This window comes from Quercus robur, chromosome 8 (genome assembly GCF_932294415.1).
Source record: "Quercus robur chromosome 8, dhQueRobu3.1, whole genome shotgun sequence".
NCBI classification, from domain to species: Eukaryota; Viridiplantae; Streptophyta; class Magnoliopsida; order Fagales; family Fagaceae; genus Quercus; species Quercus robur.
In genome coordinates this window covers 12,481,032-12,506,668 of record NC_065541.1, presented here as the reverse complement: position 1 = coordinate 12,506,668, position 25,637 = coordinate 12,481,032, and the positions used below count along the sequence as shown (strand labels likewise).

The 25,637-nt window shown below is 37.5% G+C and overlaps 2 protein-coding genes across 4 annotated transcripts; both read left to right on the top strand.

Annotated features, from left to right (window-relative positions):
* The first annotated feature begins 10,238 nt into the window (after positions 1-10,238).
* Positions 10,239-19,630, top strand: LOC126694637 (disease resistance protein At4g27190-like). 3 transcript variants are annotated; one of them, XM_050391009.1, is made up of 6 exons: positions 10,239-10,619; positions 12,774-13,018; positions 13,102-16,038; positions 16,375-17,086; positions 18,719-18,943; positions 19,046-19,630. In XM_050391009.1, exons 3-4 carry the CDS (start codon positions 13,876-13,878, stop codon positions 16,615-16,617), a joined length of 2,406 nt encoding a protein of 801 aa, XP_050246966.1. In that variant the 5' UTR covers positions 10,239-10,619; positions 12,774-13,018; positions 13,102-13,875; the 3' UTR covers positions 16,618-17,086; positions 18,719-18,943; positions 19,046-19,630. The 3 variants fall into 3 exon arrangements, with proteins under 3 accessions (XP_050246966.1, XP_050246969.1, XP_050246967.1); XM_050391012.1 differs by having other exon boundaries at positions 18,714-18,943; XM_050391010.1 differs by having other exon boundaries at positions 12,771-13,018.
* Positions 13,107-13,839, top strand: LOC126695866 (putative disease resistance protein At5g05400). Its single transcript, XM_050392664.1, has 2 exons — positions 13,107-13,764; positions 13,811-13,839. Exons 1-2 carry the CDS (start codon positions 13,107-13,109, stop codon positions 13,837-13,839), a joined length of 687 nt encoding a protein of 228 aa, XP_050248621.1.
* Positions 19,631-25,637: the final 6,007 nt, after the last annotated feature.

Sequence of the window (25,637 nt, the reverse complement as noted above, 5' to 3'; positions counted from 1 at the left end):
GTTTTGGAAATGACACAGTTCTTTTTATGCCATTTGAAATGTTTCTCAAAGTATTCAAAGAAAGGATAATCTGTTTTTACCTCTTTCATGAATAACTTCCATTTCTCCAAGACTTCAACCTTTTGTTCCTTGGTATGGTTGGCTCTGTAGGCTTCTCTTTTAACTCTGTTCTGTTCAGAATTAAAATCCTTTTCAAGAGCGTCCATATCAGGAATGAACTCTTTTGTCAACATTAGGAGCTGATGGTCATATTCAGTTTCTTGCTGAATAGGATTTTTAAAATTAGATCCTGATGGTGAGGGAGGTTTGAGACTGTCCTGACTGTTGCTGTCTTCTTCTTTATCAACAACTGAGTCTTGTTTGGTTGTGTAACAAGGGGTACTAACCTGGGAGTGGTCTTTAACACCTTGGAACTGTGGACTTAAGTCTCTTCTAGAGGTAAGGAAGGGAGCTCGTGTTCTAGACGAACTACACTGAGATGCAGGTCTATCTTTCAAGAGGATAGTTGGCTGCCTAAAGGGTTGGCGTAGATCTACGGATCTAGTCCTTGGTTCTTGGTATGTTTCCTGGTGCAGATCTAATGAGGATCTGGGCCTGGGTTCATCATACTCTAAGGGTGATCTAAACCTAGACTGGTCAAAGCTAAGTCTAACCGTTCCATCGGCTAACTGCTGGATATAATCTAGATCTGGATTCCTAATAGGGTTCTAGATCTGTAGAGGATAATTTTCATTCTCTAGAGTCCATTGTGCTGGGAATGTTATTTCAGACCATTTCAGGGTTCTTGGTACCTGAACGGTGGATCTAACATCTGAAGTTTGGATAAGAGTGGTTTCACCTGGCTTTCTCTTATCAAATGCTTGGATGGACATGTTCGTCCTCATGCACTTATAATACACTCGGTATATAAGAGCAAGCTGCTTGGTTCCATGTAACACAAGGGTTCCATGGGTTTTAATGTTGAGAGTGAGGACCTTCAAGATGTGAGGGTCGTCAAGTGCAACAGTGAGGTTTGGGAAATAGTCGAAGTGAACTGGACCGTTACTCAAATTGGATTCTATGGTTCCTAGGAGACTGTCATTAAATCTGATAAGACGGGTGTCTCTAAGTGCCATAAGGATCGAGTTGTTCAAACCTTCTCTGATCAATGGTTTTACTCCAACTTGGACAAGTCCTATGTGGAGGAATTTATGACCATTTTCCCTGTGAGCTTTCATGGCTGCAGGGGACAACAAATAACAAGTTTCATATTCCTTGTTAATGCTGTAAACTTGTTCTATAGTCCTAACATGGTAGTCCGTTCTGAAAGACTTTTTCAAAGACCATGACGAAGACTTATAGACTTGGGTTGTGGGAACTTTGGGTATGTTCCAATCTCCTAACTTCTGATCTAGATCTGAAAGCTGGTACGACTCTGAGTTGATTGTTCCATCTTCTTGTGGAATCTCAGGAGGGTTTGTACTGCTAGATCTAATGGAAGTGGAAGAGTCACTCCTTCTAAACATCCTATTTATCATTCTGGATTAAAAGCCTAAGAAATCAATTACAACCTAGACTACCTTTATCTTCCAATTTCTGGATCTATCCTTAGATCTGAAATAGGGAGTGTATGGACGCCTTCTGTAATATGTTACCAACTTACTGCCGCTCGGACGCCTTCTGTGGTGTTTGCTACTACTGACCGCCGCTTTTTCCCTATTATTGGTGTTTACGAACCCTATCGCTCATACCCTCAACGCCTAACGCCCACCTAGCTAACGGCTCACACGGGACTTTACTGTTTGACGCGGGTTCACACACAACCTCGGTACTTTAGACTTATTGGGCAGCAAACGGACACAAAACCGGGCTTATTCCTAGACTTACTGGATAACATTTCCTCACAGAACTTGGCTTAGTACACATCTGCAACAAATTGTGGGGAAAGAAACAAAGACAAGAAGGAAAAGATAACTGGGGAGCAAAGGATTAGCTCAAACAGATAATCACAAAATAATAAACAGTTTGAATGAACGGGAGGCTCAGCCTACCACCAAAAGAAAGAACAGTAAACACTGACTAAGATGAAGTAGTAGATGAAGAATGCAACATATGGGAGTGGAAGTGCTATCAGAAAATAGATGTAAAACAAAATAATGTTTGTTAGAGATAACATACTTCAAAGTAATGTATAACCCGAAAATAATGGATAACTATGGCGGTATCACCGGCCAACTTGATTATAATTCAAAATAATTACAGTAACTTACAAACACTTACGATCGGCCAACAAACTTGATGGCTCTGATACCAAATGGGGGTAAATCCTATATATATATAGATAAGTTATGCTATTTTCTACATTTTCTATAATCTTGATTTTCATATGCATGCTTCTATTTCTTAACATTATGTCTAGAAGGGGGGAAATAAATGAAATGGAATGGAATGAGAAAAATTGTTTTAGAATATTCTTTTTAGGGTAATTGCAAATTACATCCTTAAAGTTTGAAGTTGTTTAGATTTTTACATCCTAAAATTTCAGAATTTTGATTTTACACCCTGAAGTTTGGTTCCGTTAGCAATTCACACCCTCCAGTTAGTTTTTGCCATTAATTGACACATCACCATATTGACATCTTTTATTTTTGCCAAATCAGCCCAAAAATTGTGAAAAATAATGGCAGACTTGGCACAATAAAAACGGTGCAGTTTTGCCCAAACTACATCGTTTCACAAAGGCAGCTCCCTCCCTAATCGCAGAGCAGAGAACCATCGTGAACTCATACCTCAAAACCATCGGCTCAAGATCAGGTCCACAGCGGCGGCACTGTGGTGTTTGATTGTGAAAAGTTAAGATAAGACGTATTGAAGCACAACAATCTGATAAGGACTCAAACACTACAGCAGATCAGATTAATTCAAATTCAAATATTGCAAGAGATAAGAACAGTTCAAGATAAGCCAGAACAGTTTCATATCTCATCTAAATGTCTATCTCATCTGCAATTTGTATTTCAAATTTATCTCTTTGTATTCAAACATCTTATCCCATGTAACTAATCTGATTATATATATGGAAGCAACTCCCAACGTTGAGGGTGTGGGAGCATAAGATTTACCTCATATATTATCATTGTTCTTTTAAGACGTGGGCAGCATATTGCGTTGTGTTGTGCTTTGCAGCTTGCGCACGTGACACCTACCAGACTGTGGTGTTTGGGATTAGCCACCGCTCTGCCAGAGTGGCTTCTTTGCTTTTGTCCATTTTTTGGTATTTTGGTGGTTACAGATATCTTGTATTCTTTATATGATCTGGTAAATTTGTTTTCTTCGAGGCATTCCAATACAATAGCTAAAATATGCGATACTTAACTCAGTAATTATTTCGAAGAGATGTTAGATTTGTAACAAATACAAACATTGCATTAGTTTCATGTATTCCATTTCCAGCAGCTAGCAGATAAACCATATGACAACTTGGTATTGGCCGGTTTTGTCATATGAAACGAGAATGTAAATAGTTTAGTGTCAATGGTCTCTGCGTTTTTTTGCTTAGAATTATTGTAGTTTTGAATTGTATATAAGATGTTCATTTTTATACTTTGTTGTGTGTATAAACTTGCTAAAGGCTAATGGATAAATGGAAAAGGGTTGCCTTTGTCTGCAGCAAATACAGATAGTTGTAGATGCCATGGTCTGAAGGCAGCTGAGATAAGATACAAAAATATTGAAAGAAACTATGGAAACCCAATCACAGCTATGAATCCCCAACAAAAAGAAAAAGAGAAATCCAAAACGAGAGAGAAATAGAGTTGGAGAGAAGAGAAGAGTTCTCACTGTCGCTGCCACTGTGGACCACTAGACCTGATCTGGTTGAGCCAATGGTTATGAGGTTTGGGTTCACGATGGTTCTCTGCTCTGCGGTTTGGGAGGGAGCTGCCTTCGTGAAACGGTGTAGTTTAGGCTTTAAGTTTTGTGATTTAAATTTGGGCAAAACTGCACCGTTTTTATTGTGCCAAGTCTGCCATTATTTTTCACAATTTTTGGGCTGATTTGGCAAAAATAAAACATGTCAACATGGTGATGTGTCAATTAACGGCAGAAACTAATTGAGGGGTGTGAATTGCTAATGGAACCAAACTTTAGGGTGTAAAATCCAAACAATCCCAAATTTCAGGAGTGCAAATTTGTAATTTACTCTTCTTTTTATTACCTTGTTTGAGCATTATAATGGACGGAATGAAAAAAATTTAAAACAAGGGCCTAATAGTAATATTCTCAAACCTCAAATTTTCAAATTTTAAAAAATTGGAAGAAATTGTAGGGAATGTAATTAAATTTAATAAATTCTTTAAAGAAACTATCAAAAACCCCTAAATTTTGTCATAAAATGATCAAACAAGGTTACTTTAAATCAATTCCATTCATTTATGAGGTTACTTTAAATTTCATTAATTTATGATGTGGGGGTAATATACCAGGGAGCCTATACCAATATATACGTTGGGCTAAGGGCCCAGTTCAAGGAAGAACCTCTCCTCGGCCTAACAGACCAGGGAGCCCATACCAATATATACGTTGGGCTAAGGGCCCAGTCCAAGGAAGAACCCCTCCTCGGCCAGGTGTGGCCGAGGACGAAGGGAATGGCTTACTACTGAGAGTGACACTCCGGGTCATTCCATGGAATAGGATAAGTACTAAGACAGAAAAGGACAACGGAAGAAATGAAAATATCTAAAGGAAAGCTGCCATTATTGCATTAAGTGTTTTGTACCTAACAGAGCCATGCTTTTCAGCCTTTACAACCACTCCTAATGACTTTGGAGATGGGCTGATGGGACAAGAATCAGTATTATGAATCTAAATCTACACGTGGATGTTGGGGAGAGGAGAGAAGCTAGTATAAAATGGGGAGCAGGAGGTAATCTAAAGGGGTCGGGGGAACCGCTATCACTCAAGACATACTAGAAAAAAGCTCATCGGATTGTGCCGAGGACCAACCTTCTTTGATAAATTTAGTTCATTTCTGCTTGATTGTCGTGAACACCATATTAACTGTTATCCATGCACTAAAATCTAGCTCTTTGACCCACTCTCTACAAAATTATTGTACCGGGCTCACTGGTCTAAGATCCCATACATCTTGGGCTTGGGCTGCAAAATGTGACCCTACAATTGGCGCTGTCTGTGGAAAGAGCTTGTGTATTAGTGAGTGCAACAGTTAATCATGGTAGGATCAAGCTCTTATCAGCAAGAGTCCCTCGAGAAGACCATTTTGGCAGTGGTGCATGCTACACGAAAGCTTCCCCATTATTTCCAAGAACACACAGTTGTTGTCGTAACTTAGCTTCCACTCAGGTCTACACTTCGAAGTACTGATTATGTGGGGAGGATTGCTAAATGGGGCACAGTTCTAGGGACTTCCGACATCAAGTATATGCCCCGTACACTTGTCAAAGGGCTAGTTCTCGCGGGTCTAGTAGCCCGGTTCGCCGAATTCCCATTGGAGAAAGAAACCGAGAATCAAAGCATGGATGGAAAATCGGTTGGCACAATTTCCCTGCAAAAATTTCTATTTTGAAAGGAATATATTGGTATCTTCTAATCTTTTAAAGCGGTTAAACAGAACCTTAGTTACGCCGGGTCCTCGGACCTCCTACTTTGAGGAAATTAACACGCACTGGTATCTTTTGAAGCGGTTAAACAGAACCTTAGCTATGTCAGGTCCTCAGACCTCCTACTTTGGGGAAATTAACACGCACCAGAATCTTTTGAAGCGGTTAAACAGAACCTTAGTTATGCTGGGTCCTCAGACCTCTTACTTTGGGGAAATTAACATGCACCAGAATCTTTTGAAGCTGTTAAACAGAACCTTAGCTATGCCGGGTCCTCAGACCTCCTGCTTTGGGGAAATTAACACGTATCGGCATCTTTTGAAGCTATTAAACAGAACTTTAGCTATGCCGGGTCCTCGGACCTCCTGCTTTGGGGAAATTAACACGTACCGGCATCTTTTGAAGCGGTTAAACAGAACCTTAGTTACGTCGGGTCCTCGGACCTCCTACTTTGAGGAAATTAACACGCACTGGTATCTTTTGAAGCGGTTAAACAGAACCTTAGCTATGTCAGGTCCTCGGACCTCCTACTTTGGGGAAATTAACACGCACCAGAATCTTTTGAAGCGGTTAAACAGAACCTTAGTTATGTCGGGTCCTCGGACTTCCTGCTTTGGGGAAATTAACACGCACCAGAATCTTTTGAAGCGGTTAAATAGAACCTTAGTTATGTCGGATCCTCAGACCTCCTGCTTTGGGAAAATTAACATTCATTAGAATCTTTTGAAACGGTTAAACAAGAACCTTAGTTATGCCGGGTCCTCGGACCTCCTACTTTGGGGAAATTAACACTCACCGGCATCTTTTGAAGCTATTAAATAGAACCTTAGCTATGCCGGGTCCTCGGACTTCCTGCTTTGAGGAAATTAACACGCACCAGCATCTTTTGAAACTGTTAAACAGAACCTTAACTATGTCGGGTCCTTGGACCTCCCATTTTTTGAAGTTGTTAAATAGAACCTTAGCTATGCCGGGTCCTTGGACCTCATTCTTTGGGGAAATTAACACGCATCGGCATCTTTTGAAGCGGTTAAACAGAACCTTAGCTATGCCGGGTCCTTGGATCTCCTTCTTTGGGGAAATTAACATGCATCAGAATCTTTTGAAGCGATTAAACAGAACCTTAGCTATGTCGGGTCCTCGGACCTCCTGCTTTGGGGAAATTAACACGCACCAGAATCTTTTGAAGCGGTTAAATAGAACCTTAGCTATGTCGGGTCCTTGGACCTCCTGCTTTGGGGAAATTAACACGCACCGAAATCTTTTGAAGCGGTTAAACAGAACCTTAGTTATGCCGGGTCCTCGGACCTCCTGCTTTGTAGAAATTAACATGCACTGGCAACTTTCTAAGTGTTTAAGCTGAACTCAATCATGCCTCGGTCCTCGGACCAAATAATGTGGGAAGGTTAACACTCCGTGACAACTTTTAAAGTGCTTAAACAGAACCTAACGCATGCCTGAGTCTTCGGACCAGATGCTTAGGGGAAATCAACACTAGGACATCTCTATAAAGTGCTTAAACAGAACCTAGCGCATGCCTGAGTCTTCGGACCAGACGCTTAAGGGAAGTTAACGTTATAACATCATCGTAAATGTTGAAAAGAACCTTAGTACCCAGTGGACTCCTCGGACCGCTTACTTTAAATTACACGTTCTTTGATGGATGCACTGTTCGCAGTATAGAGCACACGGTTATTTTCCTGATTAGTCCTACATAGTTAAATTATTTAAAGTTAACGGTCGGGTGCTCGTCAGTTTTGATAAACTTAGGGTGACAACTTTTCATTACCATCAACAGCATCAATTCTAAGTACTATTTGAAAGAAAAATACCAACACCCCCATTCATGAAATAATTATTGCAGAAAAGGAAAGGTTCGTAAAGTAAAAAGCAGTTATCTTTTTATGAAATAAAAGGAAAGTACATCGTATACAAAAAGGCTTAGGTAAGCCTGTTTCAAAAACTAACTATAAAAAGCAGTCCATAGGAACGGTAAATCCACAATCTTGTTCTAGCACCAATCGAGCCAGTATGGATGATACCGGCGATGAGAAAGAAGAAGAAGCGGAGACGTCAGATCCACAATCTTGTTCTAGCAGCAATAGAGCCAGTATGGATGATACCGGCGATGAGAAAGAAGAAGAAGCAGAGACGCCAGATCCACAATCTTGTTCTAGCAGTAATCGAGCCAATATGGATGATACCGGCGATGAGAAAGAAGAAGAAGCGGAGACGCCAGATCCACAATCTTGTTCTAGCAGCAATCGAGCCAGTATGAATGGTACCGGCGATGAGAAAGAAGAAGAGGCGGGAACGTTTGATGGACCTCTCTTCTCCTAACTATGAGATGTTCTGCTATCAAGGCTGGGAGACAGAACACCTGCCTACCCACGTTCTTGTTGGTTTGCTTGATCAACCTTAGTCCGTCTCCACATCTGCGCACACATGACAAACGGCACTAGGTGAAACCCAAATTTTGTTGTACCAAAAATCTGATGCGATCTTCACTTGCTTCGGGTTTTGGCTGAAGGAAGAGAGACTTCTTTCTTGCTCGGTTGAAAGGAAGAAATGTCTTTGGCCTCTGCTTCCCTTGCCTTAACTGTGTCATCTTGAATCTTGGCGACGTCCTTGGCTTCTGAAGAGGGCTTGGTTCCCTCACCCTCACCTTTACCCTTGGCCACTTCATTCCCTAAATCTCAATCACCACCTGATGGGGCCCTTGGGAACGTCTGAAGAGTTAAGAGCTTGAAACTCCCGCAGAACTCAAGGATCTATAAATGAGGAAGAACGACCCCCCCATGTGTCTTATATAAGAGGCAAACCCGGTGGCAATTAATTCGCCCGAATCTCAAAGAAAGAATTACAAGCAAGATAAATCTCGCTCAATTTCCAAAGCAGTCTTCAACCATTGGATTTGCGTCACTTCGTAAAAGACCTTAATGAAAGCGTGCCTCGTGTACCGAAACAGCAGGAACGCGACTTGGATAAACTAAAAGAATATCTTACAATCAGACATAGTGTAAAATGGGCGCGAAAGAACTATCATCACATCGAGATCCTCATTTCCTTCCATAGGGAAGAAAAGAAAAATCCCGAGGGGCTATTGTGGGGGTAACAGACCAGGGAGCCCATACCAATATATACGTTGGGCCAATGGCCCAGTCCAAGGAAGAGCCCCTTCTTGGCCAGGTGTGGCCGAGGACAAAGGGAACGGCCTACCACTGAGAGTGACACTACGGGTCATTCCATGGAATATGATAAGTACTAAAACAGAAAAGGACAACAGAATGAATGAAAATATCTAAGGGAAAACTACCATTATTGCATTAAGTGCTTTGTACCTAACAGAGCCATACTTTTCAGTCTTTACAACCACTCCCAACGACTTTGGGGAGGGGCTGATGGGACAAGTATCAGTACTATGAATCTAAAATCTACACGTGGATGTTGGAGAGAGGAGGGAAGCTAGTATAAAATGGGGGGCAGGAGGCAATCTAAAGGGGTTGGGGGAATCGCTATCACTCAAGACGTACTAGAAAAAAGCTCTTCGGATTGTGCCGAGGACCAACCTTCTTTGATAAATTCAGTTCATCTCTGCTTGATTGTCGTGAACACCATATTAACTGTTATCCATGCACTAAAGCCTAACTTTTTGATCCACTCTTTACAAATTTATTATACTGGGCTCACTGGTACAAGATCCCATACATCTTAAGCTTGTGCTGCAAAACGTGACCCTACATATGATATTTCTTTTCTATGAGTTTTAATGAAGGGAATGAAAATTTTTAAAATAGGAGTCTAATAATAATATTCCCAAATCTCAAATTTTCAAATTTCAAAAAATTGGAAGGAAATAAAATTAAATTTTTAAATAAACTATACCCGAAATTTTTTCATAAAATGATCAAAGTTACTTTAAATCAATTCCTTTTCGAACCAGTGGCTCCGCCCTCCCTTTCGGACTTATGTCCAACACTTTGACCACTACACTAGCTCACTATTCTGTGTCTCTTATTGAATTTATAATATATTAGTTTTACTTTTACATGATTAATAGTTTTCCATTTTATTACATCATTTCTCTCCCAATAAATTATTATTTGCTAAATTTATTTGCGTTCAAGAATTATGCTTTTTACATAATTACATTCAATATTTGCTAAATTTATTTGCATTCTAGAATTATGCTTTTTACATCATTACATTTGAATGTTCAATTTATAAATTTATGTTAAAAGTGATTTTATTTTAGATTAAAATGCTTTTTATTTGAAATATTACTAAATACAAATTTTTTAATAATTTTTTATTCTTTATTATTTTTTATTGACTTTATAAAAATTATGAAAACTCATTTAAAATTTGATTAAATTGCTTTAAATATTTTTGTAGTAGAATTTTACAAATTTAATATATTTATTTATATTTTAATTAATTATCAAGTTAATTACGATACAGTTCATAATCCTTAGTGGAATTTCGTTCCTACCCCTAAAAACTTTAAACTTTTTTATTTTTGGGATGTTGACAGGTTTGATTTTAAACCATACTTTTAAAAAAGTGACCGATAAGATGATTACCACTAGTTGGAGAAACTCGTGACTGATAATAAGATGATTACCAGTACCACTAGTTTCTCAAAAAAAAAAAAAAAAAAAAAGAAGATGATTACCACTATTGGAGCTAGCTTTTCCAACTTAATAATTGTGCTGTGCTAGCTTTTCTAAAGATTTATTGCAAGATCCTGAATGTGGAGACTGCGGTCTGCGATAGTATTTTGCAGGATCATTGACTACACTTGAATGTCCTGGGTGGCATTTTTTACTTTTCTATTTTCAGTGGTTGTGCTGGCTGGAAAACCTTGCATAAACTACATGCAAGGAAGCTAAACTCTCTTTGAGTTCTTTGCTGAAGCAGTTCTGACAGCCAAAACAGTAGAGATCCCCACTTCCTTGAAAAGCCAGACATCTCCGTCTTTCAACAAGTGACTGGAGACTTTGCAGATTCCCAAAACAAAAGGTATGCGAAAAGCTGCTCTACGGTCTTCATTTTCCACTAATTCCGGCACTGTTATTGCTTTACGATCTTTGATCATGCTACTTAATTACTCTGCAGATTTTGTCTTGGTTTGTTTCTTTTCGTTTTTTATTTTTATTTTTTAATCATTCTGATATTCTATAGGAAAAAAAAAAAAAAAAAGAAAGAAAGAAAGAAAGAAAGAACATTACAAGTCAAACATGATGAAATGGAGTTTGAAGATCAAAATAGTTAAGAATTGCAGAGTTTGTAAAATACCCGTATCATATTTGTATATTACACCTACATATATTTTTAATTTTTTGGGAAAATATTTTTGGTCTTTATATTTTAACTCTATTTTCTATTTGATTATCAAGTTGTCACTGCTTCCATTTTGATCTTTATATTTTTAATTTAATCATATTTTTAACCTTTCGGCATTTCACTTACAGAAAATGGCCACAAGGTTAAAAAGTTGTGAAGATTTGAGGACCAAATTGAAATAAGGCCAAATTTGAGGAGCAAAAAGTTATGTTTGACTTTTGAATCATTTACAACACATTTTACGCATATATTTGAATATATAAGTATATTAATCTATAAATTTATTTTTTATATATAATTTTAGATCACTCTCGTTAATTCTTTTAAAATAAGGGACAATTTTACACAATTTACCTTAAAAATCCCTCAGCTCTTCAAAAACTATGCAAATTTCCAAAAAACTACAGTAACCAGTAAGGATACAAGGTTACTGTTTACTTGTGCGTCAATATTTAATTAATTTCTCTCCCTTTCTTTCTATTCCAATTTGATACTTTCTTCTTTCTTTTTCATTTCTCTCCGTCTATGGCTTTTCTCTTTCTCTTTCTTTATTTCTTCTCCTTAATCTACAGTCCTGGCTCATCACCTGTTAGCCACCACCACCACTCCAATTGGTGGCTCTCATTTGTTTCCTGCCCATTATCTTCTCTCTCAACTGAAAGCCCATAATAGAGTAGTTCATTTTCCTCTTTGGTGCTCTTCTATTTTCTGCTACCATGCCCACCAAGATTCAGAACTTTGCCAGAAGTGTGAGTGACTGGGTTTGCTCGGTGTTTTACTGATTTTGGTGGATCGATTCTGCCGACTTATTGATTCTGGTGGTGGTCTGCTTAGTGGTATCTTGGCTTGAATTTGTTATGATTTGGATGTGGGTTGTTTTGGTGTAGGAAGAGAGGCTGTGATTTGTAAAAGGACAGACATAGTAGTAAAAAAAATAAAGGAAGAATTAATCTTATATTAAAAGAAAGTGTAAAATAGATGATGTTGGTATTTTTGTAAAGCGGCAGCGTAAAATAGAAAAATTAGGTTTTATAACCAAAATAGTTGGAAATTTTTTTGGCAAGGTAAATGAATGAAAGAATATTTACTAAATTACATGTGTGGTCCTTATAGATCAGGATTATTTTCATTTCATTTATTGACCCTTTTTGTTTCAAATTTTGTATTTTGTCATTTCATGTTTGATTTAGTTTTCAGTTTGGTGCTTTTAGGTTTAATTATGTTTTCATTTGGCCCTTTACGTTTTATAATTTTCATTTTGACCATTTATATATGATTCAGTTTTATATTTAGCCATTAATGAAAATGAAAATTTTGAAATATAAATGGTCAATTAACTAAAAACTTAATCAAACATGAATGACTAAAATAAAAATTTTAAAATGTAAAGAACCAATATGAAATCAACTCAAATTTAAGGACCAAAAGTATATTTTAGTGAAAATAATATCACAATTTAGGGTTAATTATTATGTAATTATTTCCCTACTCTATTGTGAATTCATTCATTTTTATTAAGAAGAATTAATTATTACAAAATAATTTGAGGTTCTATATATATATATTATAACTTGTGAAATATAACATAATATTCTTTTATGTTTTTTCTTCGATTAAAACTCTTACTTCTTTATATTTTTTCTTTTAAATTGTATTTTTATAGGCTATAAAATAGTAGGCATTGATAAAATATGTTTATTTATAATTTTTTGTATGAAATTTGATATAAAACAGATATAGTAGTATATATTAATTAATCAACAAGAAAACTTTGTCAAAGAAAAAGAAAACATAAGAAAAATAAATTCTCTCTCTTTTTTGTTGTAGTAGAAGGGCAAGCTTCAAGGACCTTATAGCTGAATTGACAAAATCCCATGCACAAAATGTTTGAGTGTCTAAGAGGGAAATGGTTCAAACTACGAGGTTAGCAGCGTATTGTAACTATTTCAAAAAAACAAGCAAAAATTAAAGACAGCATACTCTGTTACCCAATACTCTTCATTGTGCCATCCATAGCAATTGTTTTGCTTATCATTCAATTTGCATACTCAGAAGTGTGTTAGCTCGTAAACAAGGTACACTTCTGATTTCAAATTCGTCAATTCACCTTTCATTCTTGTCTATCTTTAAACTAGTATAATTTGTCTTTTATTTTCAGATTAGATGGAATCTGCCACCTCCATTTTATTTGAGATTGGAAAGTACACTGTAAAGCCAATAAAACGTCAAGTTAGCTATTTGTTTCATCTCAACACCATCTTCAATGATCTTAGGAAAGCAAAAGAAGAACTGGTATTGATACAAGCAATGGTGCAAGAACGAGTCGAGAGAGCCAGAATGAATACTGAAGTTACAGAGAAAAATGTACATGAGTGGCTGACAAATGTGAACCAAGTAGTAGCAGACATGCATACTTTAGGAAATAAAATAGAAGAAAACAAGAAATTCTGCAATGACCAGTTTCCTAATTGGATTGGGAGATACAAATTGAGCAAGGAAGCCACCCAGATGACAATGACTATGAGAAAGCTCCATCTTGAGGGCAATTTTACCCAGGTTGCCCACCGTGCTCCAACTCCTGGTATCGAAATCTTTTTGTCTAGTGATTTTGAAATGTTTGAATCAAGAAGACTGGCTTTTCAACAAATTATGGAGGCATTATGCGACAATAATAGTTACAGGATTGGAGTGTATGGTATGGGAGGGGTTGGGAAGACAACCTTGGTGAAGGAAGTATTTAAGAAAGCTAAAGAATCAAATCTTTTTAATGACATTGTGATGGCTACTGTGTCCCTGACTCCAGACATTGGAAGAATTCAAGGTGAAATTGCAGACCAATTAAATCTGAAACTTGATGAGGAAAGCAGTTCTGCAAGAGCAAATCGAATATGCTTAAGAATAAAGAGTGTAGAAAAGATTCTCATAATCTTGGATGATGTATGGAAAGATGTTAGAGTTGGAAGTTATTGGAATTCCATATCGTGATGATCACAAGGGCTGCAAGATTCTTCTAACTACACGGAGTGACCATGTGTGCACTTTAATGGATTGTGGAAGGAAGATTCCCTTGAACTTCTTATCAGAGAAAGAATCTTTGGGTTTAATAAAAAAATTTGCGTGTATAGTTGATGACTATCCTCCCTTGAATGATGTGGTGTTGAAGGTTGTTAAAGAATGCAAAGGTCTACCTATTGCAATTGTTACTGTGGGAAAGGCTCTAGCAAGAAAACCTCTCACTGAATGGAAGGTAGCACTCAAGCAACTAAAAGAGTCTAGACTTATGGATATAGAAGGTGTTGATGAAGAAAAAAATGTTTATGTATGCCTTAAGTGGAGTTACAATCGTTTAAAGCGCAAAACCAGATTTTGTTTTTTGTTGTGTTCTTTATTTCCAGAAGATTATGACATTTCTATTGAAGAGTTAACTAGATATGTGATGGGGCTGGATGAATTTGGAACCATTAACTGTCTTGAAGAAGTAAGGAATGAAGTGCGCGTGACAATAAATAAGCTTATAGATTCTTGTTTGTTGTTAGAAAGTAATCGAGAAACACATGTGAAAATGCATGACATGGTTCGTGATGTTGCCTTGTGGATAGCATCTGGAGGGGACAATGAGTTCAAGCTAAGAGTCTGCACTCGTTTAGAGAAGAATGAAAACTTTGATAGTATGACAGCAATCTCCTTGATGACTTCAAACACTGAAAAACTTACCAGTAAATTGTCATGTCCAAGACTCAAAAGTTTGTTATTGGGACGGAATGAATTAGGCCTCAGCGAAGTTTCTGAGACATTGTTTGCAGAGATGAATGTTCTCAAAGTTTTAAGTCTACGACTAAAAGTCTTGTCACCAGAATCTTTTGACTCGTTTACAAATCTTCGAAGCCTATATTTGTCTCATTGCATTTTTACTAACATCTATTCCTTGGGAAAGCTTAAAAGACTAGAGATTTTGAGCTTGTACCATTGCCGTATGGATGCATTACCAAATGAATTGGGGGAATTGCAGAATTTAAGACTGCTAGATTTGATGAGGTGTGAGTGTGACCAACAAAAACCGATTCCGCCAGGTCTATTACAAAGATTATCCTTACTAGAACAACTATACATTGTTAAAGACAACTTCAAAGATTGGGATGATGCAAATAGATGCAACGTTAACCTATCAGAGTTGAGTTCACTATCTCGCTTGATTGTGCTCTCTTTACACTTGAGCATGAAACGTATTCCCGAAGGCTTTGTTTTTCCAGACTTGCAAAGATATGACATATCTATTAACAGCTTCTATGGGTATCACATATTTACTGGTCGTCAAATTCCAGAATATCCAAACTCAAGAATCTTAAGAATCATCAAATTGGATGCCTCCTCACCTAATGCATTCAAGCTATTGTTCAGTAATGTGGAATATCTTTTAATTGATTCTTGTGGGATGGAATACCTCATTGATATAACTGGAGGAAATCATGCTGTTATGTTCTCTAATTTGGTCAAATTATCTCTTCAAAATTTGAGCTGTTTGAGAACAATATGCCAGGGACCCGACCATCAGTTGACTTTCAGCAATCTCACAGTATTAGAATTGAATTATTGCAGGTTATTGACCAAGCTACTCTCACCTGTCGTTGCTCAAAGTCTAGGAAAGTTGGAAAATCTAAAACTCTCAAACTGCAATGCATTGAAGCAAATAATTTCAAAGGAGGACAGAATGCTATTGCATAGTCAAAATCAACATATATCCCTCCCGAAATTAAGATTTCTTGAAATAGTTGGATGCAATCAACTAGAATATATCTTTCCAATCACAGTAGCTCAAAGCGTTCCACTACTAGAAACGCTTATAATGAGGAAACTTCCTAAATTAAAGCAAGTATTTGGCCATGAAGATGAAGGAGAAGTTGGGGATGGGAATGACGTCATACTATCTCAGTTGAGATGGTTAATCCTTGAGGACATGCCAGATTTTGGCAGTTTATGTCGAGGAACTTGTTCCTCAATGTGGCCATCTTTGGAGGCGCTAAAAGTGGTGAACTGCCCTGAGATGAAGTCATCATTTGCTGCTGATCTGGAAGCTAATATCCGAGCTCTAGGAAAGGTATTTTTTTCAATAAATTTACACCCACATGTCAATCTCGCATAGAGTGCATGAGCCCAGCGCAGGAGATAAATTCCTTGTCTTGGTCTTAGTAATCCATATTTTTAAGGGTCTTCTTCAAAAATTTCTTTGCGTAGTGGCTAGCAATCACCATTACTTGTGCAGAAATTTATTGTTATCAAACACATTACATATAGTTTCACTTTCAAATATCATTTAAAAAAAACTCTTGCTTCACATAAATGTCATAAAACACATATCTTGTCCTTCTTTCCATAAATAAATATATGTTTGAGTCTATTGGTTTAATTAAATTTGTAAATGTGTATTTTTCAGAAATTAAAAGTATTGCACGTGGAAAGCGGACTGTGTGACTTAGTTCTACTTCTTTTGACTCAAGGTTTGTTAAATCTGGAAGATTTGGGAATTAATAACTGTGAAGAATTAGAAGAGATGTTTAAGCCTGAAGGATTTCTTTCCCAAGGAAATCATCAAGAACAATTGTTGCTCTCGAGGTTGACAGTGTCCAGGTGTAAGCGATTAAGACAGCTCTTCAGTCTTCACACTAACCATTGCTAAAAGTCTACAGAAATTGACATTTCTTAATATAGATAGGTGTGATGAATTAGAGCATTTAATTACTCAGGATGATCAGATCTTACCAGAGGCTCATCTCCAGCACACATGCTTTCCACAACTAGTTGAAGTCAGTGTCAATGAGTGCAACAAAATGACGTGTCTCTTCCCTGTGACCATTGCTGATGGTCTTCTACGGCTACGACGTGTAGAAATAAAAGGAGCCTCTCAATTTGTGGAAGTGTTCGCCCAAAAAGATGGAAGAGATGGCCAAATTCGAAAAGATGTCATACTCCCTAAACTGAAGTACTTAAGATTCACACAACTACCATGCCTTGTCAACCTTTGCCCAAGGAACTACCATTTTACACTGCCATCTTTATATCGCTTAGAGTTAGACGTGCTAACTTGTCCAGACATCACTGGCTGTTTTACCCGAACTTTAGACGATGTCGTGCATGTAAATGGAGAGGTAAGTACAATTCCTGCAGTTGGTTTTGTTTTGTTTTTTTTTGGAAGTGCTTTCTATTTGATACTATTACTAGTAACAACTAACAAATACTACTAAATAACATAATAATAATCATCCCTAATATCCACTTTTCTCTCCTTCAAAATATATTTATATTTAAACTCTAACTACTTCTTGTTAACTAAAAATTGTTATATATGCATTTTTCTTTTATAATTAAAAAAAGAAAAAACAAAAAAGAAAGAAGCAAAGCCTCTAAACACGGCATGGTGTGTGCGATGATAATAATAATATAGTAGCCCATCCAATAGTCCATATTCTTCATATTAATAAATCCTAATACTTTGTAACCATTTGAAAAAAATCCCTAACTTATAATGCAAATATATATATATATATATATTAGGTTAATTATTAGTTTCATTTTTTATTTTTACGTTGGATATATTTAATTAGTTTAAGAAAATAAAATATTTAATGAGATCAATCTGCAGTGTGTTTGGAACTTTGGAGGGAGAGAGGGTGGGGGGAGGGAGGGGAGGAGAGGGGAGAGAAATGATTACCCCTTCCTCTTGTTTGGATATTTTAAAATTTAAGTAGGAGAGGGGGGAATAACTATAACTTCCCTTTATTTAGATACTTCAAAAATTAATATGGGAGAGGGGAGGGAAATGATTAACCCTTCTCTTTGTTCGGATATTTAAAAATTGAAGTAGGAGAAGGGGAATAACTATCACTTCCCTTTATTTGGATACTTTAAAAATTAATATGGGAGAGGGGAGGGGATGATCATATAAAATAAAAAATTGACAATTATGATCATTTTTTTTTTCTTTCTGATTTTAAAGAAATAGATATAAATGAACATCATGAGGAAAAAATTGATCATTCTTTTTAATAATTGGAACCTCCCTCTCCTACCCTCCAAAGTTTCCCAATTTGGGAAGCTAAAAATTAGGGGTTTGGAGAGAAGGCAAGAGACAAATAATTGAGGCAAATCTAGCTCTCAGACGAGCTAGGACATGAGTGGAGAGCTAGGACACGAGTGGAGGCTCTTAATATGATTTCGTAACTAGTTTGTTTTGGTGATTATGGAGGCTCTTAATATGATTTCGTAACTAGTTTGTTTTGGTGATTATGCTGATTGGATAGAATCAAATGTAATCAAGTGTAATTGAATTCTAATGCAACCACAAACCAATTTCAATAAAAAGTAGAGAAATAAAGAAGAATGGAAAAGATACAAAATCAATAAAAGAAGATGAGTAGAAAAACTTATTAGATACCATACCCTTGATACCCCTTCAACTTATTGGATTACAAAAGACTTTATGAGTGGAGCTAACTAAAGCCTACTTGTGATGAGTTTGAATTCTATATATTGTATAAAAAAATCATATATATATATATATATTGCTGCCTATAAAAGAATGTCAATAACATAAACTTCGCCCATCATATCATGGAAAGACCCTGCAATATATATAAACGTAGATTTAGCCATAAACAGGACTTGCCTATTTGGCTAGTAAGGGCTAAAATATCATTGGGCTTTTGTTTTCCACTTTCTTCTTGACTTGCCCGACTTTAATCAAATTTGTGATCTTTTTCATGTTTCAATTACTAGTGCAGTCCTCCAGATAGATGAGAAAGAAGAGCTAACCTGCAAGGCTCACAATGATTCACACAACAAGACCCTGAACAACGACAATGCAAGTTTATATATAATGATTGGCCACTGCAGGCTACGTCTGTTCAGGGAACAACGACTGGAGTAAATTGTTATCTAATAATCTCAAGTGTCAATAACAACGCTCATAATCATCATCTAGAGGGCATGTGATGCAAGCATACCGGGTACGTAGCTTGCTGCAGTTTTCTATTAATGTTGGTTTCTCCTGAACTTGTTTTGGTTTGATTTCATATATAACTGTGACATTTATCTTCTTTGTACCCTAGGTGGTCGATGCTTGTGGTGGGATTACTAAGGTGCTACTTGTTTTCAGCTATCGCTGACGGCCTTTGTTCTTGTTGTGATGTGCCTCGTATTTTCTGTTTACTTAGAAGAATAATAAGTTTAGTTACATGATTGAAACTATGTTGGGTTTATTAGTTATATGAGAGAGAGAGAGAGAGATCTAAGGGCCTCCCCCCACCATCCAGCCTCCCTCCACCATCAAATTACCAAAACTACTACTGGTAATTTTTTTTTTTTTTTAATTTTAATTTGGCCGTTAAATATGATTTAGGTTTGAGCGTTTTGGCTAGATTGGTTTTGATTAAGGTATTTGAGTTCCATTATTTTGTTTTCAATATTTATGTTTGATTTGGTTTTGTAAGGGAAAGATGCAGAGCCAAAAAAAAAACCCTAAATCTTTGTTCATAAATAAAGAACCAGGAGATGTCGTGCTTGATGAATTCATAGAAAGAGGAGGACAAGAAGCCCAATGATCAATCGTCTAATATAAAGTTTAATGTGTGAAATTATTGTTGTCTTTGTGTTTCTATATGTCCGATTTTGGTAATGTATTAATTTATTTGATTTGGGGTTAGAAATGACCAAAAAAAAAATTTTTGTGAATATATCCTGTAGTACTTACAGTAACCAGTTCTCTGCAATTTTATGTAAATTGACCTTTCCAATTCTCAACCGCTTCCGTAACAGTCATGATTTCCAAGATGTGTCCTGCTTCACAGCCTGTTCTTTTTTAACTTTGAAAGCAGCACTTCCCCATTGGTAATTACCATGGCAATGTTTATAGAGTTTGAATCATTTATAGACTCAATTATATGCATCCGATTGTATCTCCAAATTAATTTCATTGATGATTAATGTTGCACCATAAGAAGACAAAAAAGCAAATGCAACTCTCTAAAATTTATGCCAAATTTTTCAGAAACAAAATTACATTGATTAGCATTGACTGGAAAAAACAGTATGTGGAGGAATTTATAACTTCCATCTGTTATGCATACAACCCACAACCCAGTCGTTTTAACAATAGCCATAAGCAAGTCTTTGTGAACATCAACCATGCATTATCTACTGCAATTGCAATTGAAACATATAGCAAAGGAATAAATGAATAAACAGGACAATTTCTTTCCTTTGACTAAATTTTAAAAGGCATCCAGATGAGAATAACCTGAAATTCCAGAAGCGCTATGTGTTGAATGTCTACCTTCGGACATTGAACTTGATTCCTCTATTGATGATATATAATAGAGAAGAATTCGCTTTGGCGTATGTTCGTAGTTTGGTTGGCATGAAACCTTTTAACCTTGTCAGGAATAGTGCTTTTCGTAGCCTCTAGTGTCATGGATTTCGTATTCTTGATTACTGGCTCTTCTCATTGGCCATTCTGTATAACCAAAAATTTTGTTAGGTTGTTGGTACATATATCTTCTTATCGTTACCTATGATGGCTTATTTGTGGAATTTAAATAAAAAACAATGGATAATTGCTGGATTGATTTGAGGTAATCCGGCCTCCTTAAAAAATAAGTTTGGATGATAAATTTTCTGATAACTTTTATTCCAATAGCCACTGGATTTATACAAGTAGATGGCAACGTTCCAAAGCATAAAATCAGGACCACTAACACAATTGTGATCCTCTTAAACTCTTAACTCCTAAAAAATAGAACTAAATAACAACAGACTCCAACTCTTAAAAGCTAGAACAAAATAATAACTCAACGTTAAAAAACTACAACTAACATAACATTCAAATACCAACTATCACAAATCAAGGAAAACACCACAGCTACCAATCTTCAAAGATCCCACCTACCCTGCAACAACTTGTGCATGTAACAACTCCTCCCCTCTTAAAGAGGTCCCTTGTCCCCAAGGGCATATTCTGGAAACTGATTCCTCATTGATTGCAAACTCTCCCAAGTGGCTTCTGTTGGGGAAAGTCCCTACCAATGTACGAGTATTTCTTTCTTGTTTCGCCTTGTTCGCTTATCCAACACAGCTTGTGGTCGCACCAACAGCCCTTCTCTACCTTCTATGTTCAAGGGTAACTGAACTTGAGCTGAGACATGTGCCCCTAATTTTTCTTTTAACAAGGAGACATGAAAAATGGGATGAATGCGAGACTCATGTGGTAAGTCAAGCTTGTAAGCTATTGCTCCTATTTGTTGCAAGATTTGAAATGGACCATAGTAGCGTGGAGCTAGCTTAGCATTTCGTTGCAGTGCAACTGAAACTTGTTTATATGGTTGTAGGCGAACATAAACCCATGATCCCACTTCATATGCCTTCTCTCTATGCCTCAAATCCTAGTTTTTCTTCATCTGCTCTTGAGCTGCCTTGAGGTTCTGTTTTAATTCTTTTAGGGCTTCATCCCTTCGAATTAATTCCTCCTCCACAGCAGCCACCCTTGCTGTACCGGGGACATTGGCTAATAAAGAAGGTGATTCCCTTCCATAGACGACTTCAAAGGAAGTGTGTCGTATGGTTGAGTGCCAGCTAATGTTGTAACTGAATTCTGCCCATGACAACCACTTATCCCATTGCTTGGGCTTGGTACTAGTGAAGCATAGCAAGTACATTTCCAAGGTTCGATTCAACCTCACTTTGCCCATTAGTTTAAGGATGATAGGCTAAACTAAAGTTAAAACTAGTGCCATTTAAGTGAAATAATTCCTTCCAAAAAGCACTAGTAAATGCAGGGTCTCGATCACAAACAATGATTCGAGGCATGCCATGAAGTTTGAAGATATTATCAGAAAATACTTGAGCAATACTTGTAGCAGTGTAAGGGTGAGCAATGGAAATGAAATGAGAGTATTTGGAGAATCAATCAACAACCACCATAATAGTGGACTTCCCTTGAGAGTAGAGACACTGGTAGCCCATCAATAAAGTCCATGGAAATGTCTTCCCAAACCTGGTTTGGAATGGGCAATGGTTGAAGAAGACCTGCTGGAGACAATTGCTCATGTTGTTGACGAACTTCACACATCCGAATATGAGCCTTAATATCATCTCTCATTTTACTCCAATAGAAATTTGCTCTTATTCTTCTTAAAGTTTTGTGAAAACCTTCATGGGACCCATTGTGAAATTGTTGGATGATGTCATGCTTTAAAGTTGAATTGGCTGGGAGGTAAAGTCGGTCCTTAAAGAGAAGCAACCCATCTCTTAATTCCCAAGGACCCACTGCATCATCATCATGGACTCGTTGCACTATGGCCTGCACTAAGGTGTTTTTCCCCTGCTCTTCTTGGACTGCATCTAGCCAATGTGGAATGAGTGCTGAAATGGCAGCTAAGTGTTCTTCTGGTTGGACTTCATCACACCTAGATAGTGCATCCACCACCCGGTTCTCACACCCCCTTTTATGCACAATGGAGAAATCAAACCCCATCAACTTATGGAGCCATTGCTGCTGTGCTTCAGTGGTGATTTGTTGGGAACATAAATATTGTAAACTCTTCTGATCAGTACGAACTAGGAACTTCCTTCCCAATAAATAGTGCCTCTATTTGCGAACAACAATTACCAATGCCAGCTTTTCCTTTTCATAGGGTGACAACAATAAATTTTTACCACGAAGTGCTTGGCTATGGAATGCTATTGGATGCTCTTGGCGAAGAACAGCACCAATGCCTGCACCTGAAGCATTGCATTCAACTATGAATTGGTGAGAGAAATTTGGGAAGGCAAGTATAGGTGCCTTTGTCATTGCATCCTTAAGCCGTTGGAATGCAACTTCAACTTAAGGTGTCCAAGAAAATAGATTCTTTTTTGGCATGTGTATGAGTGGGGCTGCAATTTTGCCATAATCCTGGATGAACTTCCGATAGTATCCAGTGAAGCCCAAAAAACCTCGCATTGCTCACAAATTGTTTGGCTTAGGCCATTGTACCATTGTTGAAATTTTCTCTTGATCAAATGATACTCCATCTTGTGAAACTATATGGCCCAAATATCGTACTTCCTACTGCCTGAATTGGCATTTTTCTCTCTTGACATAGAGTTGATGGCTTCGCAAAATATTTAAAACAATCTGCAAGTGTTGCAAATGTTCTTGCCAAGAGACATTATATACCAAAATATCGTCAAAAAATACAAGAACAAACTTACGTAATTAATTCTTGAAAATGACATTCATCAATGCTTGGAAAGTGGATGGAGCATTAGTGAGTCCAAATGGCATGACAAGGAACTCATAATGGCCATAGTGAGTGCAGAATGCTGTTTTTGGCACATCATCTAGGCTTACTCGAATTTGATGGTAACCAAATCGTAGGTCCAGTTTTGAGAAAAACATGGCTCCATTTAATGCATCAAGTAGCTCATCAATTGCTGGAATAAGGAACTTGTCCTTGATGGTGATTTGATTTAGAGACCGGTAATCCACGCACATACGCCAAGAACCATCACCTTTTTTCACTAATATGTTTGGAGACGAAAAAGGGCTCTTGCTAAGATGAATGACCCCAGCGGTTAACATTTCAATGACCAATCTCTCAATTTCTGACTTTTGATAATGGGGATACTTGTAAGGCTTTAGACAAACCAGGTTACTTCCTATTTGTAATGGAATGTGATGATCTTGAGCTCTTTTAGGTGGCAAGCCTTTGGATTCCTTGAAAATTTCTTTGACCAAAAGCCGTGACAATCCTGGCTTTTCTTTTTCCTCCCCAGCCAACGTGTCTGACAAAGTGGGTGCCACCAAATGCAAAATAGCTCTCTTTGGTTGTTTCCCTGTATGTTTCTCAGGCTCATGGCCCTCTACCCACCTATCAGACAAACTTTTAGAATTATTTCCTTATCTTGGCTCATAAATTTCATGGTAAGTTTGGCAAAGTCCCAAAGGATTTCTCCAAGTGTACGAAGCCAATGAGTACCTATAACCACATCATACCCTTCTAGGGGCAGTATATAAAAATCAGCTTGAGTGACATAGCTTCCAAGCTTGATGGTGACTCCAAAACACCTTCCCTTACTAGTAAGCCTTTCACTAGATGCCACCATAACATGAATCCTCTTTTCTTGGGCTGGCTGCAAAACCAATTTCTGTGCAAGGGACTTACTAAGCTACCTAAATCCAAGAGAACCATGGCTAGTACTGATCCGATTTTTCCTGACACCTTCATTGTCTCTGGCACATGGTCACCACTAATGGCATGTAGTGAGATGCCTAGAGTTTCCTGTTCTTCCTCTTGCTCTAATTCCATGGAAACATCTCCATCCTCTTCTGTTGTGCAAGCTTCAATCAAAAAGAGCTTTTTATCGATGACCAGGTGCAAACTTCTCATTACAATTGTAACAAAAACCATTGTCGTGCTGCTCCTTAAGTTTGGCTGGTGACAATCGTCGGACTGGCATAGGGGACCGAGAACCACCCTCCTTCTTGCTAGTGATAGGATTGGTTCTTGCCACAGTTTAAGAAGTTATTGGTGGACACCGCAAAGAATTATTTCAGGCTTCAAACAAGCGTGCCAACCCAACGGCTGTAGTTAAATCCAAAGGTCGTCTTGCCAAAACATCTGCCTTAATGCTTTCCTTTAGTCCGCTCACGAAAAAACTTACTTGGCGTGAAGGTGGAAGGTATCCAACCTTGGCCAAGAGCTGCTCAAATCAAGATTGGTATTCCTTTATTGCGCTGGTTTGCTGTAGTTTAGTGAATTCGCCAAAGTGGTCATAAAATTGCGTAGGCCCATAGTGAGCTAACAACCCTGTTTTGAATGTGGCCCAGGTGGTTGTGTCTGTCTCTTGTTGCAAGAGCTAATACCATAGTTGAGCTTCCCCTTAAAGATGGAATGAAGCAAGAGCTACTTGGTCATCCACCAGCGTTTCATGAAAGCAAAAGAATTGTTCAGCCCTACATATCCAACTTGTAGGGTCTTCACTCCCATTGAACTCTGGAAAATCCAATTTCACTAAACTAGGAGCATATGATTGGTTGCTACCCCTAACATGATATCGCCCTTGTTGCCATCTTCCCTCAGGACGTCTTCCCAAAGCAACATGTGACCCTTCACCCTCCTCACATCAAGAAGAGAGCTCTGAAATCTTCACATAAATAACAGCCATCTTTTCGATCAACTATTGTTGTCTGCTCACCAAGGAGCTGACATTTTGTTCCAATTGCTCCACTCTTTGGTCCATTCCCAAGCTTTGATACCACTTTAGTACATATATCTCCTTATCGTTACCTATGATGGCTTATTTGTGGAATTTAAATAGAAAACAATGGATAATTGCTAAATTGATTTGAGGTAATCTGGCCTCCTTAAAAGATAAGTTTGGATGATAAATTTTCTGATAACTTTTATTCCAATAGCCACTAAATTTATACAAGTAGATGGCAACGTTCCAAAGCATAAAATCAGGACCACTAACACAATTGTGATCCTCTTAAACTCCAACTCCTAAAAAATAGAGCTAAATAACAACAGACTCCAACTCCTAAAAGCTAGAACAAAATAATAACTCAACTTTAAAAAACTACAACTGACATAACATTCAAATACCAACTATCTTAGCACAAATCAAGGAAAACACCACAGCTACCAATCTTCAAAGATGCCA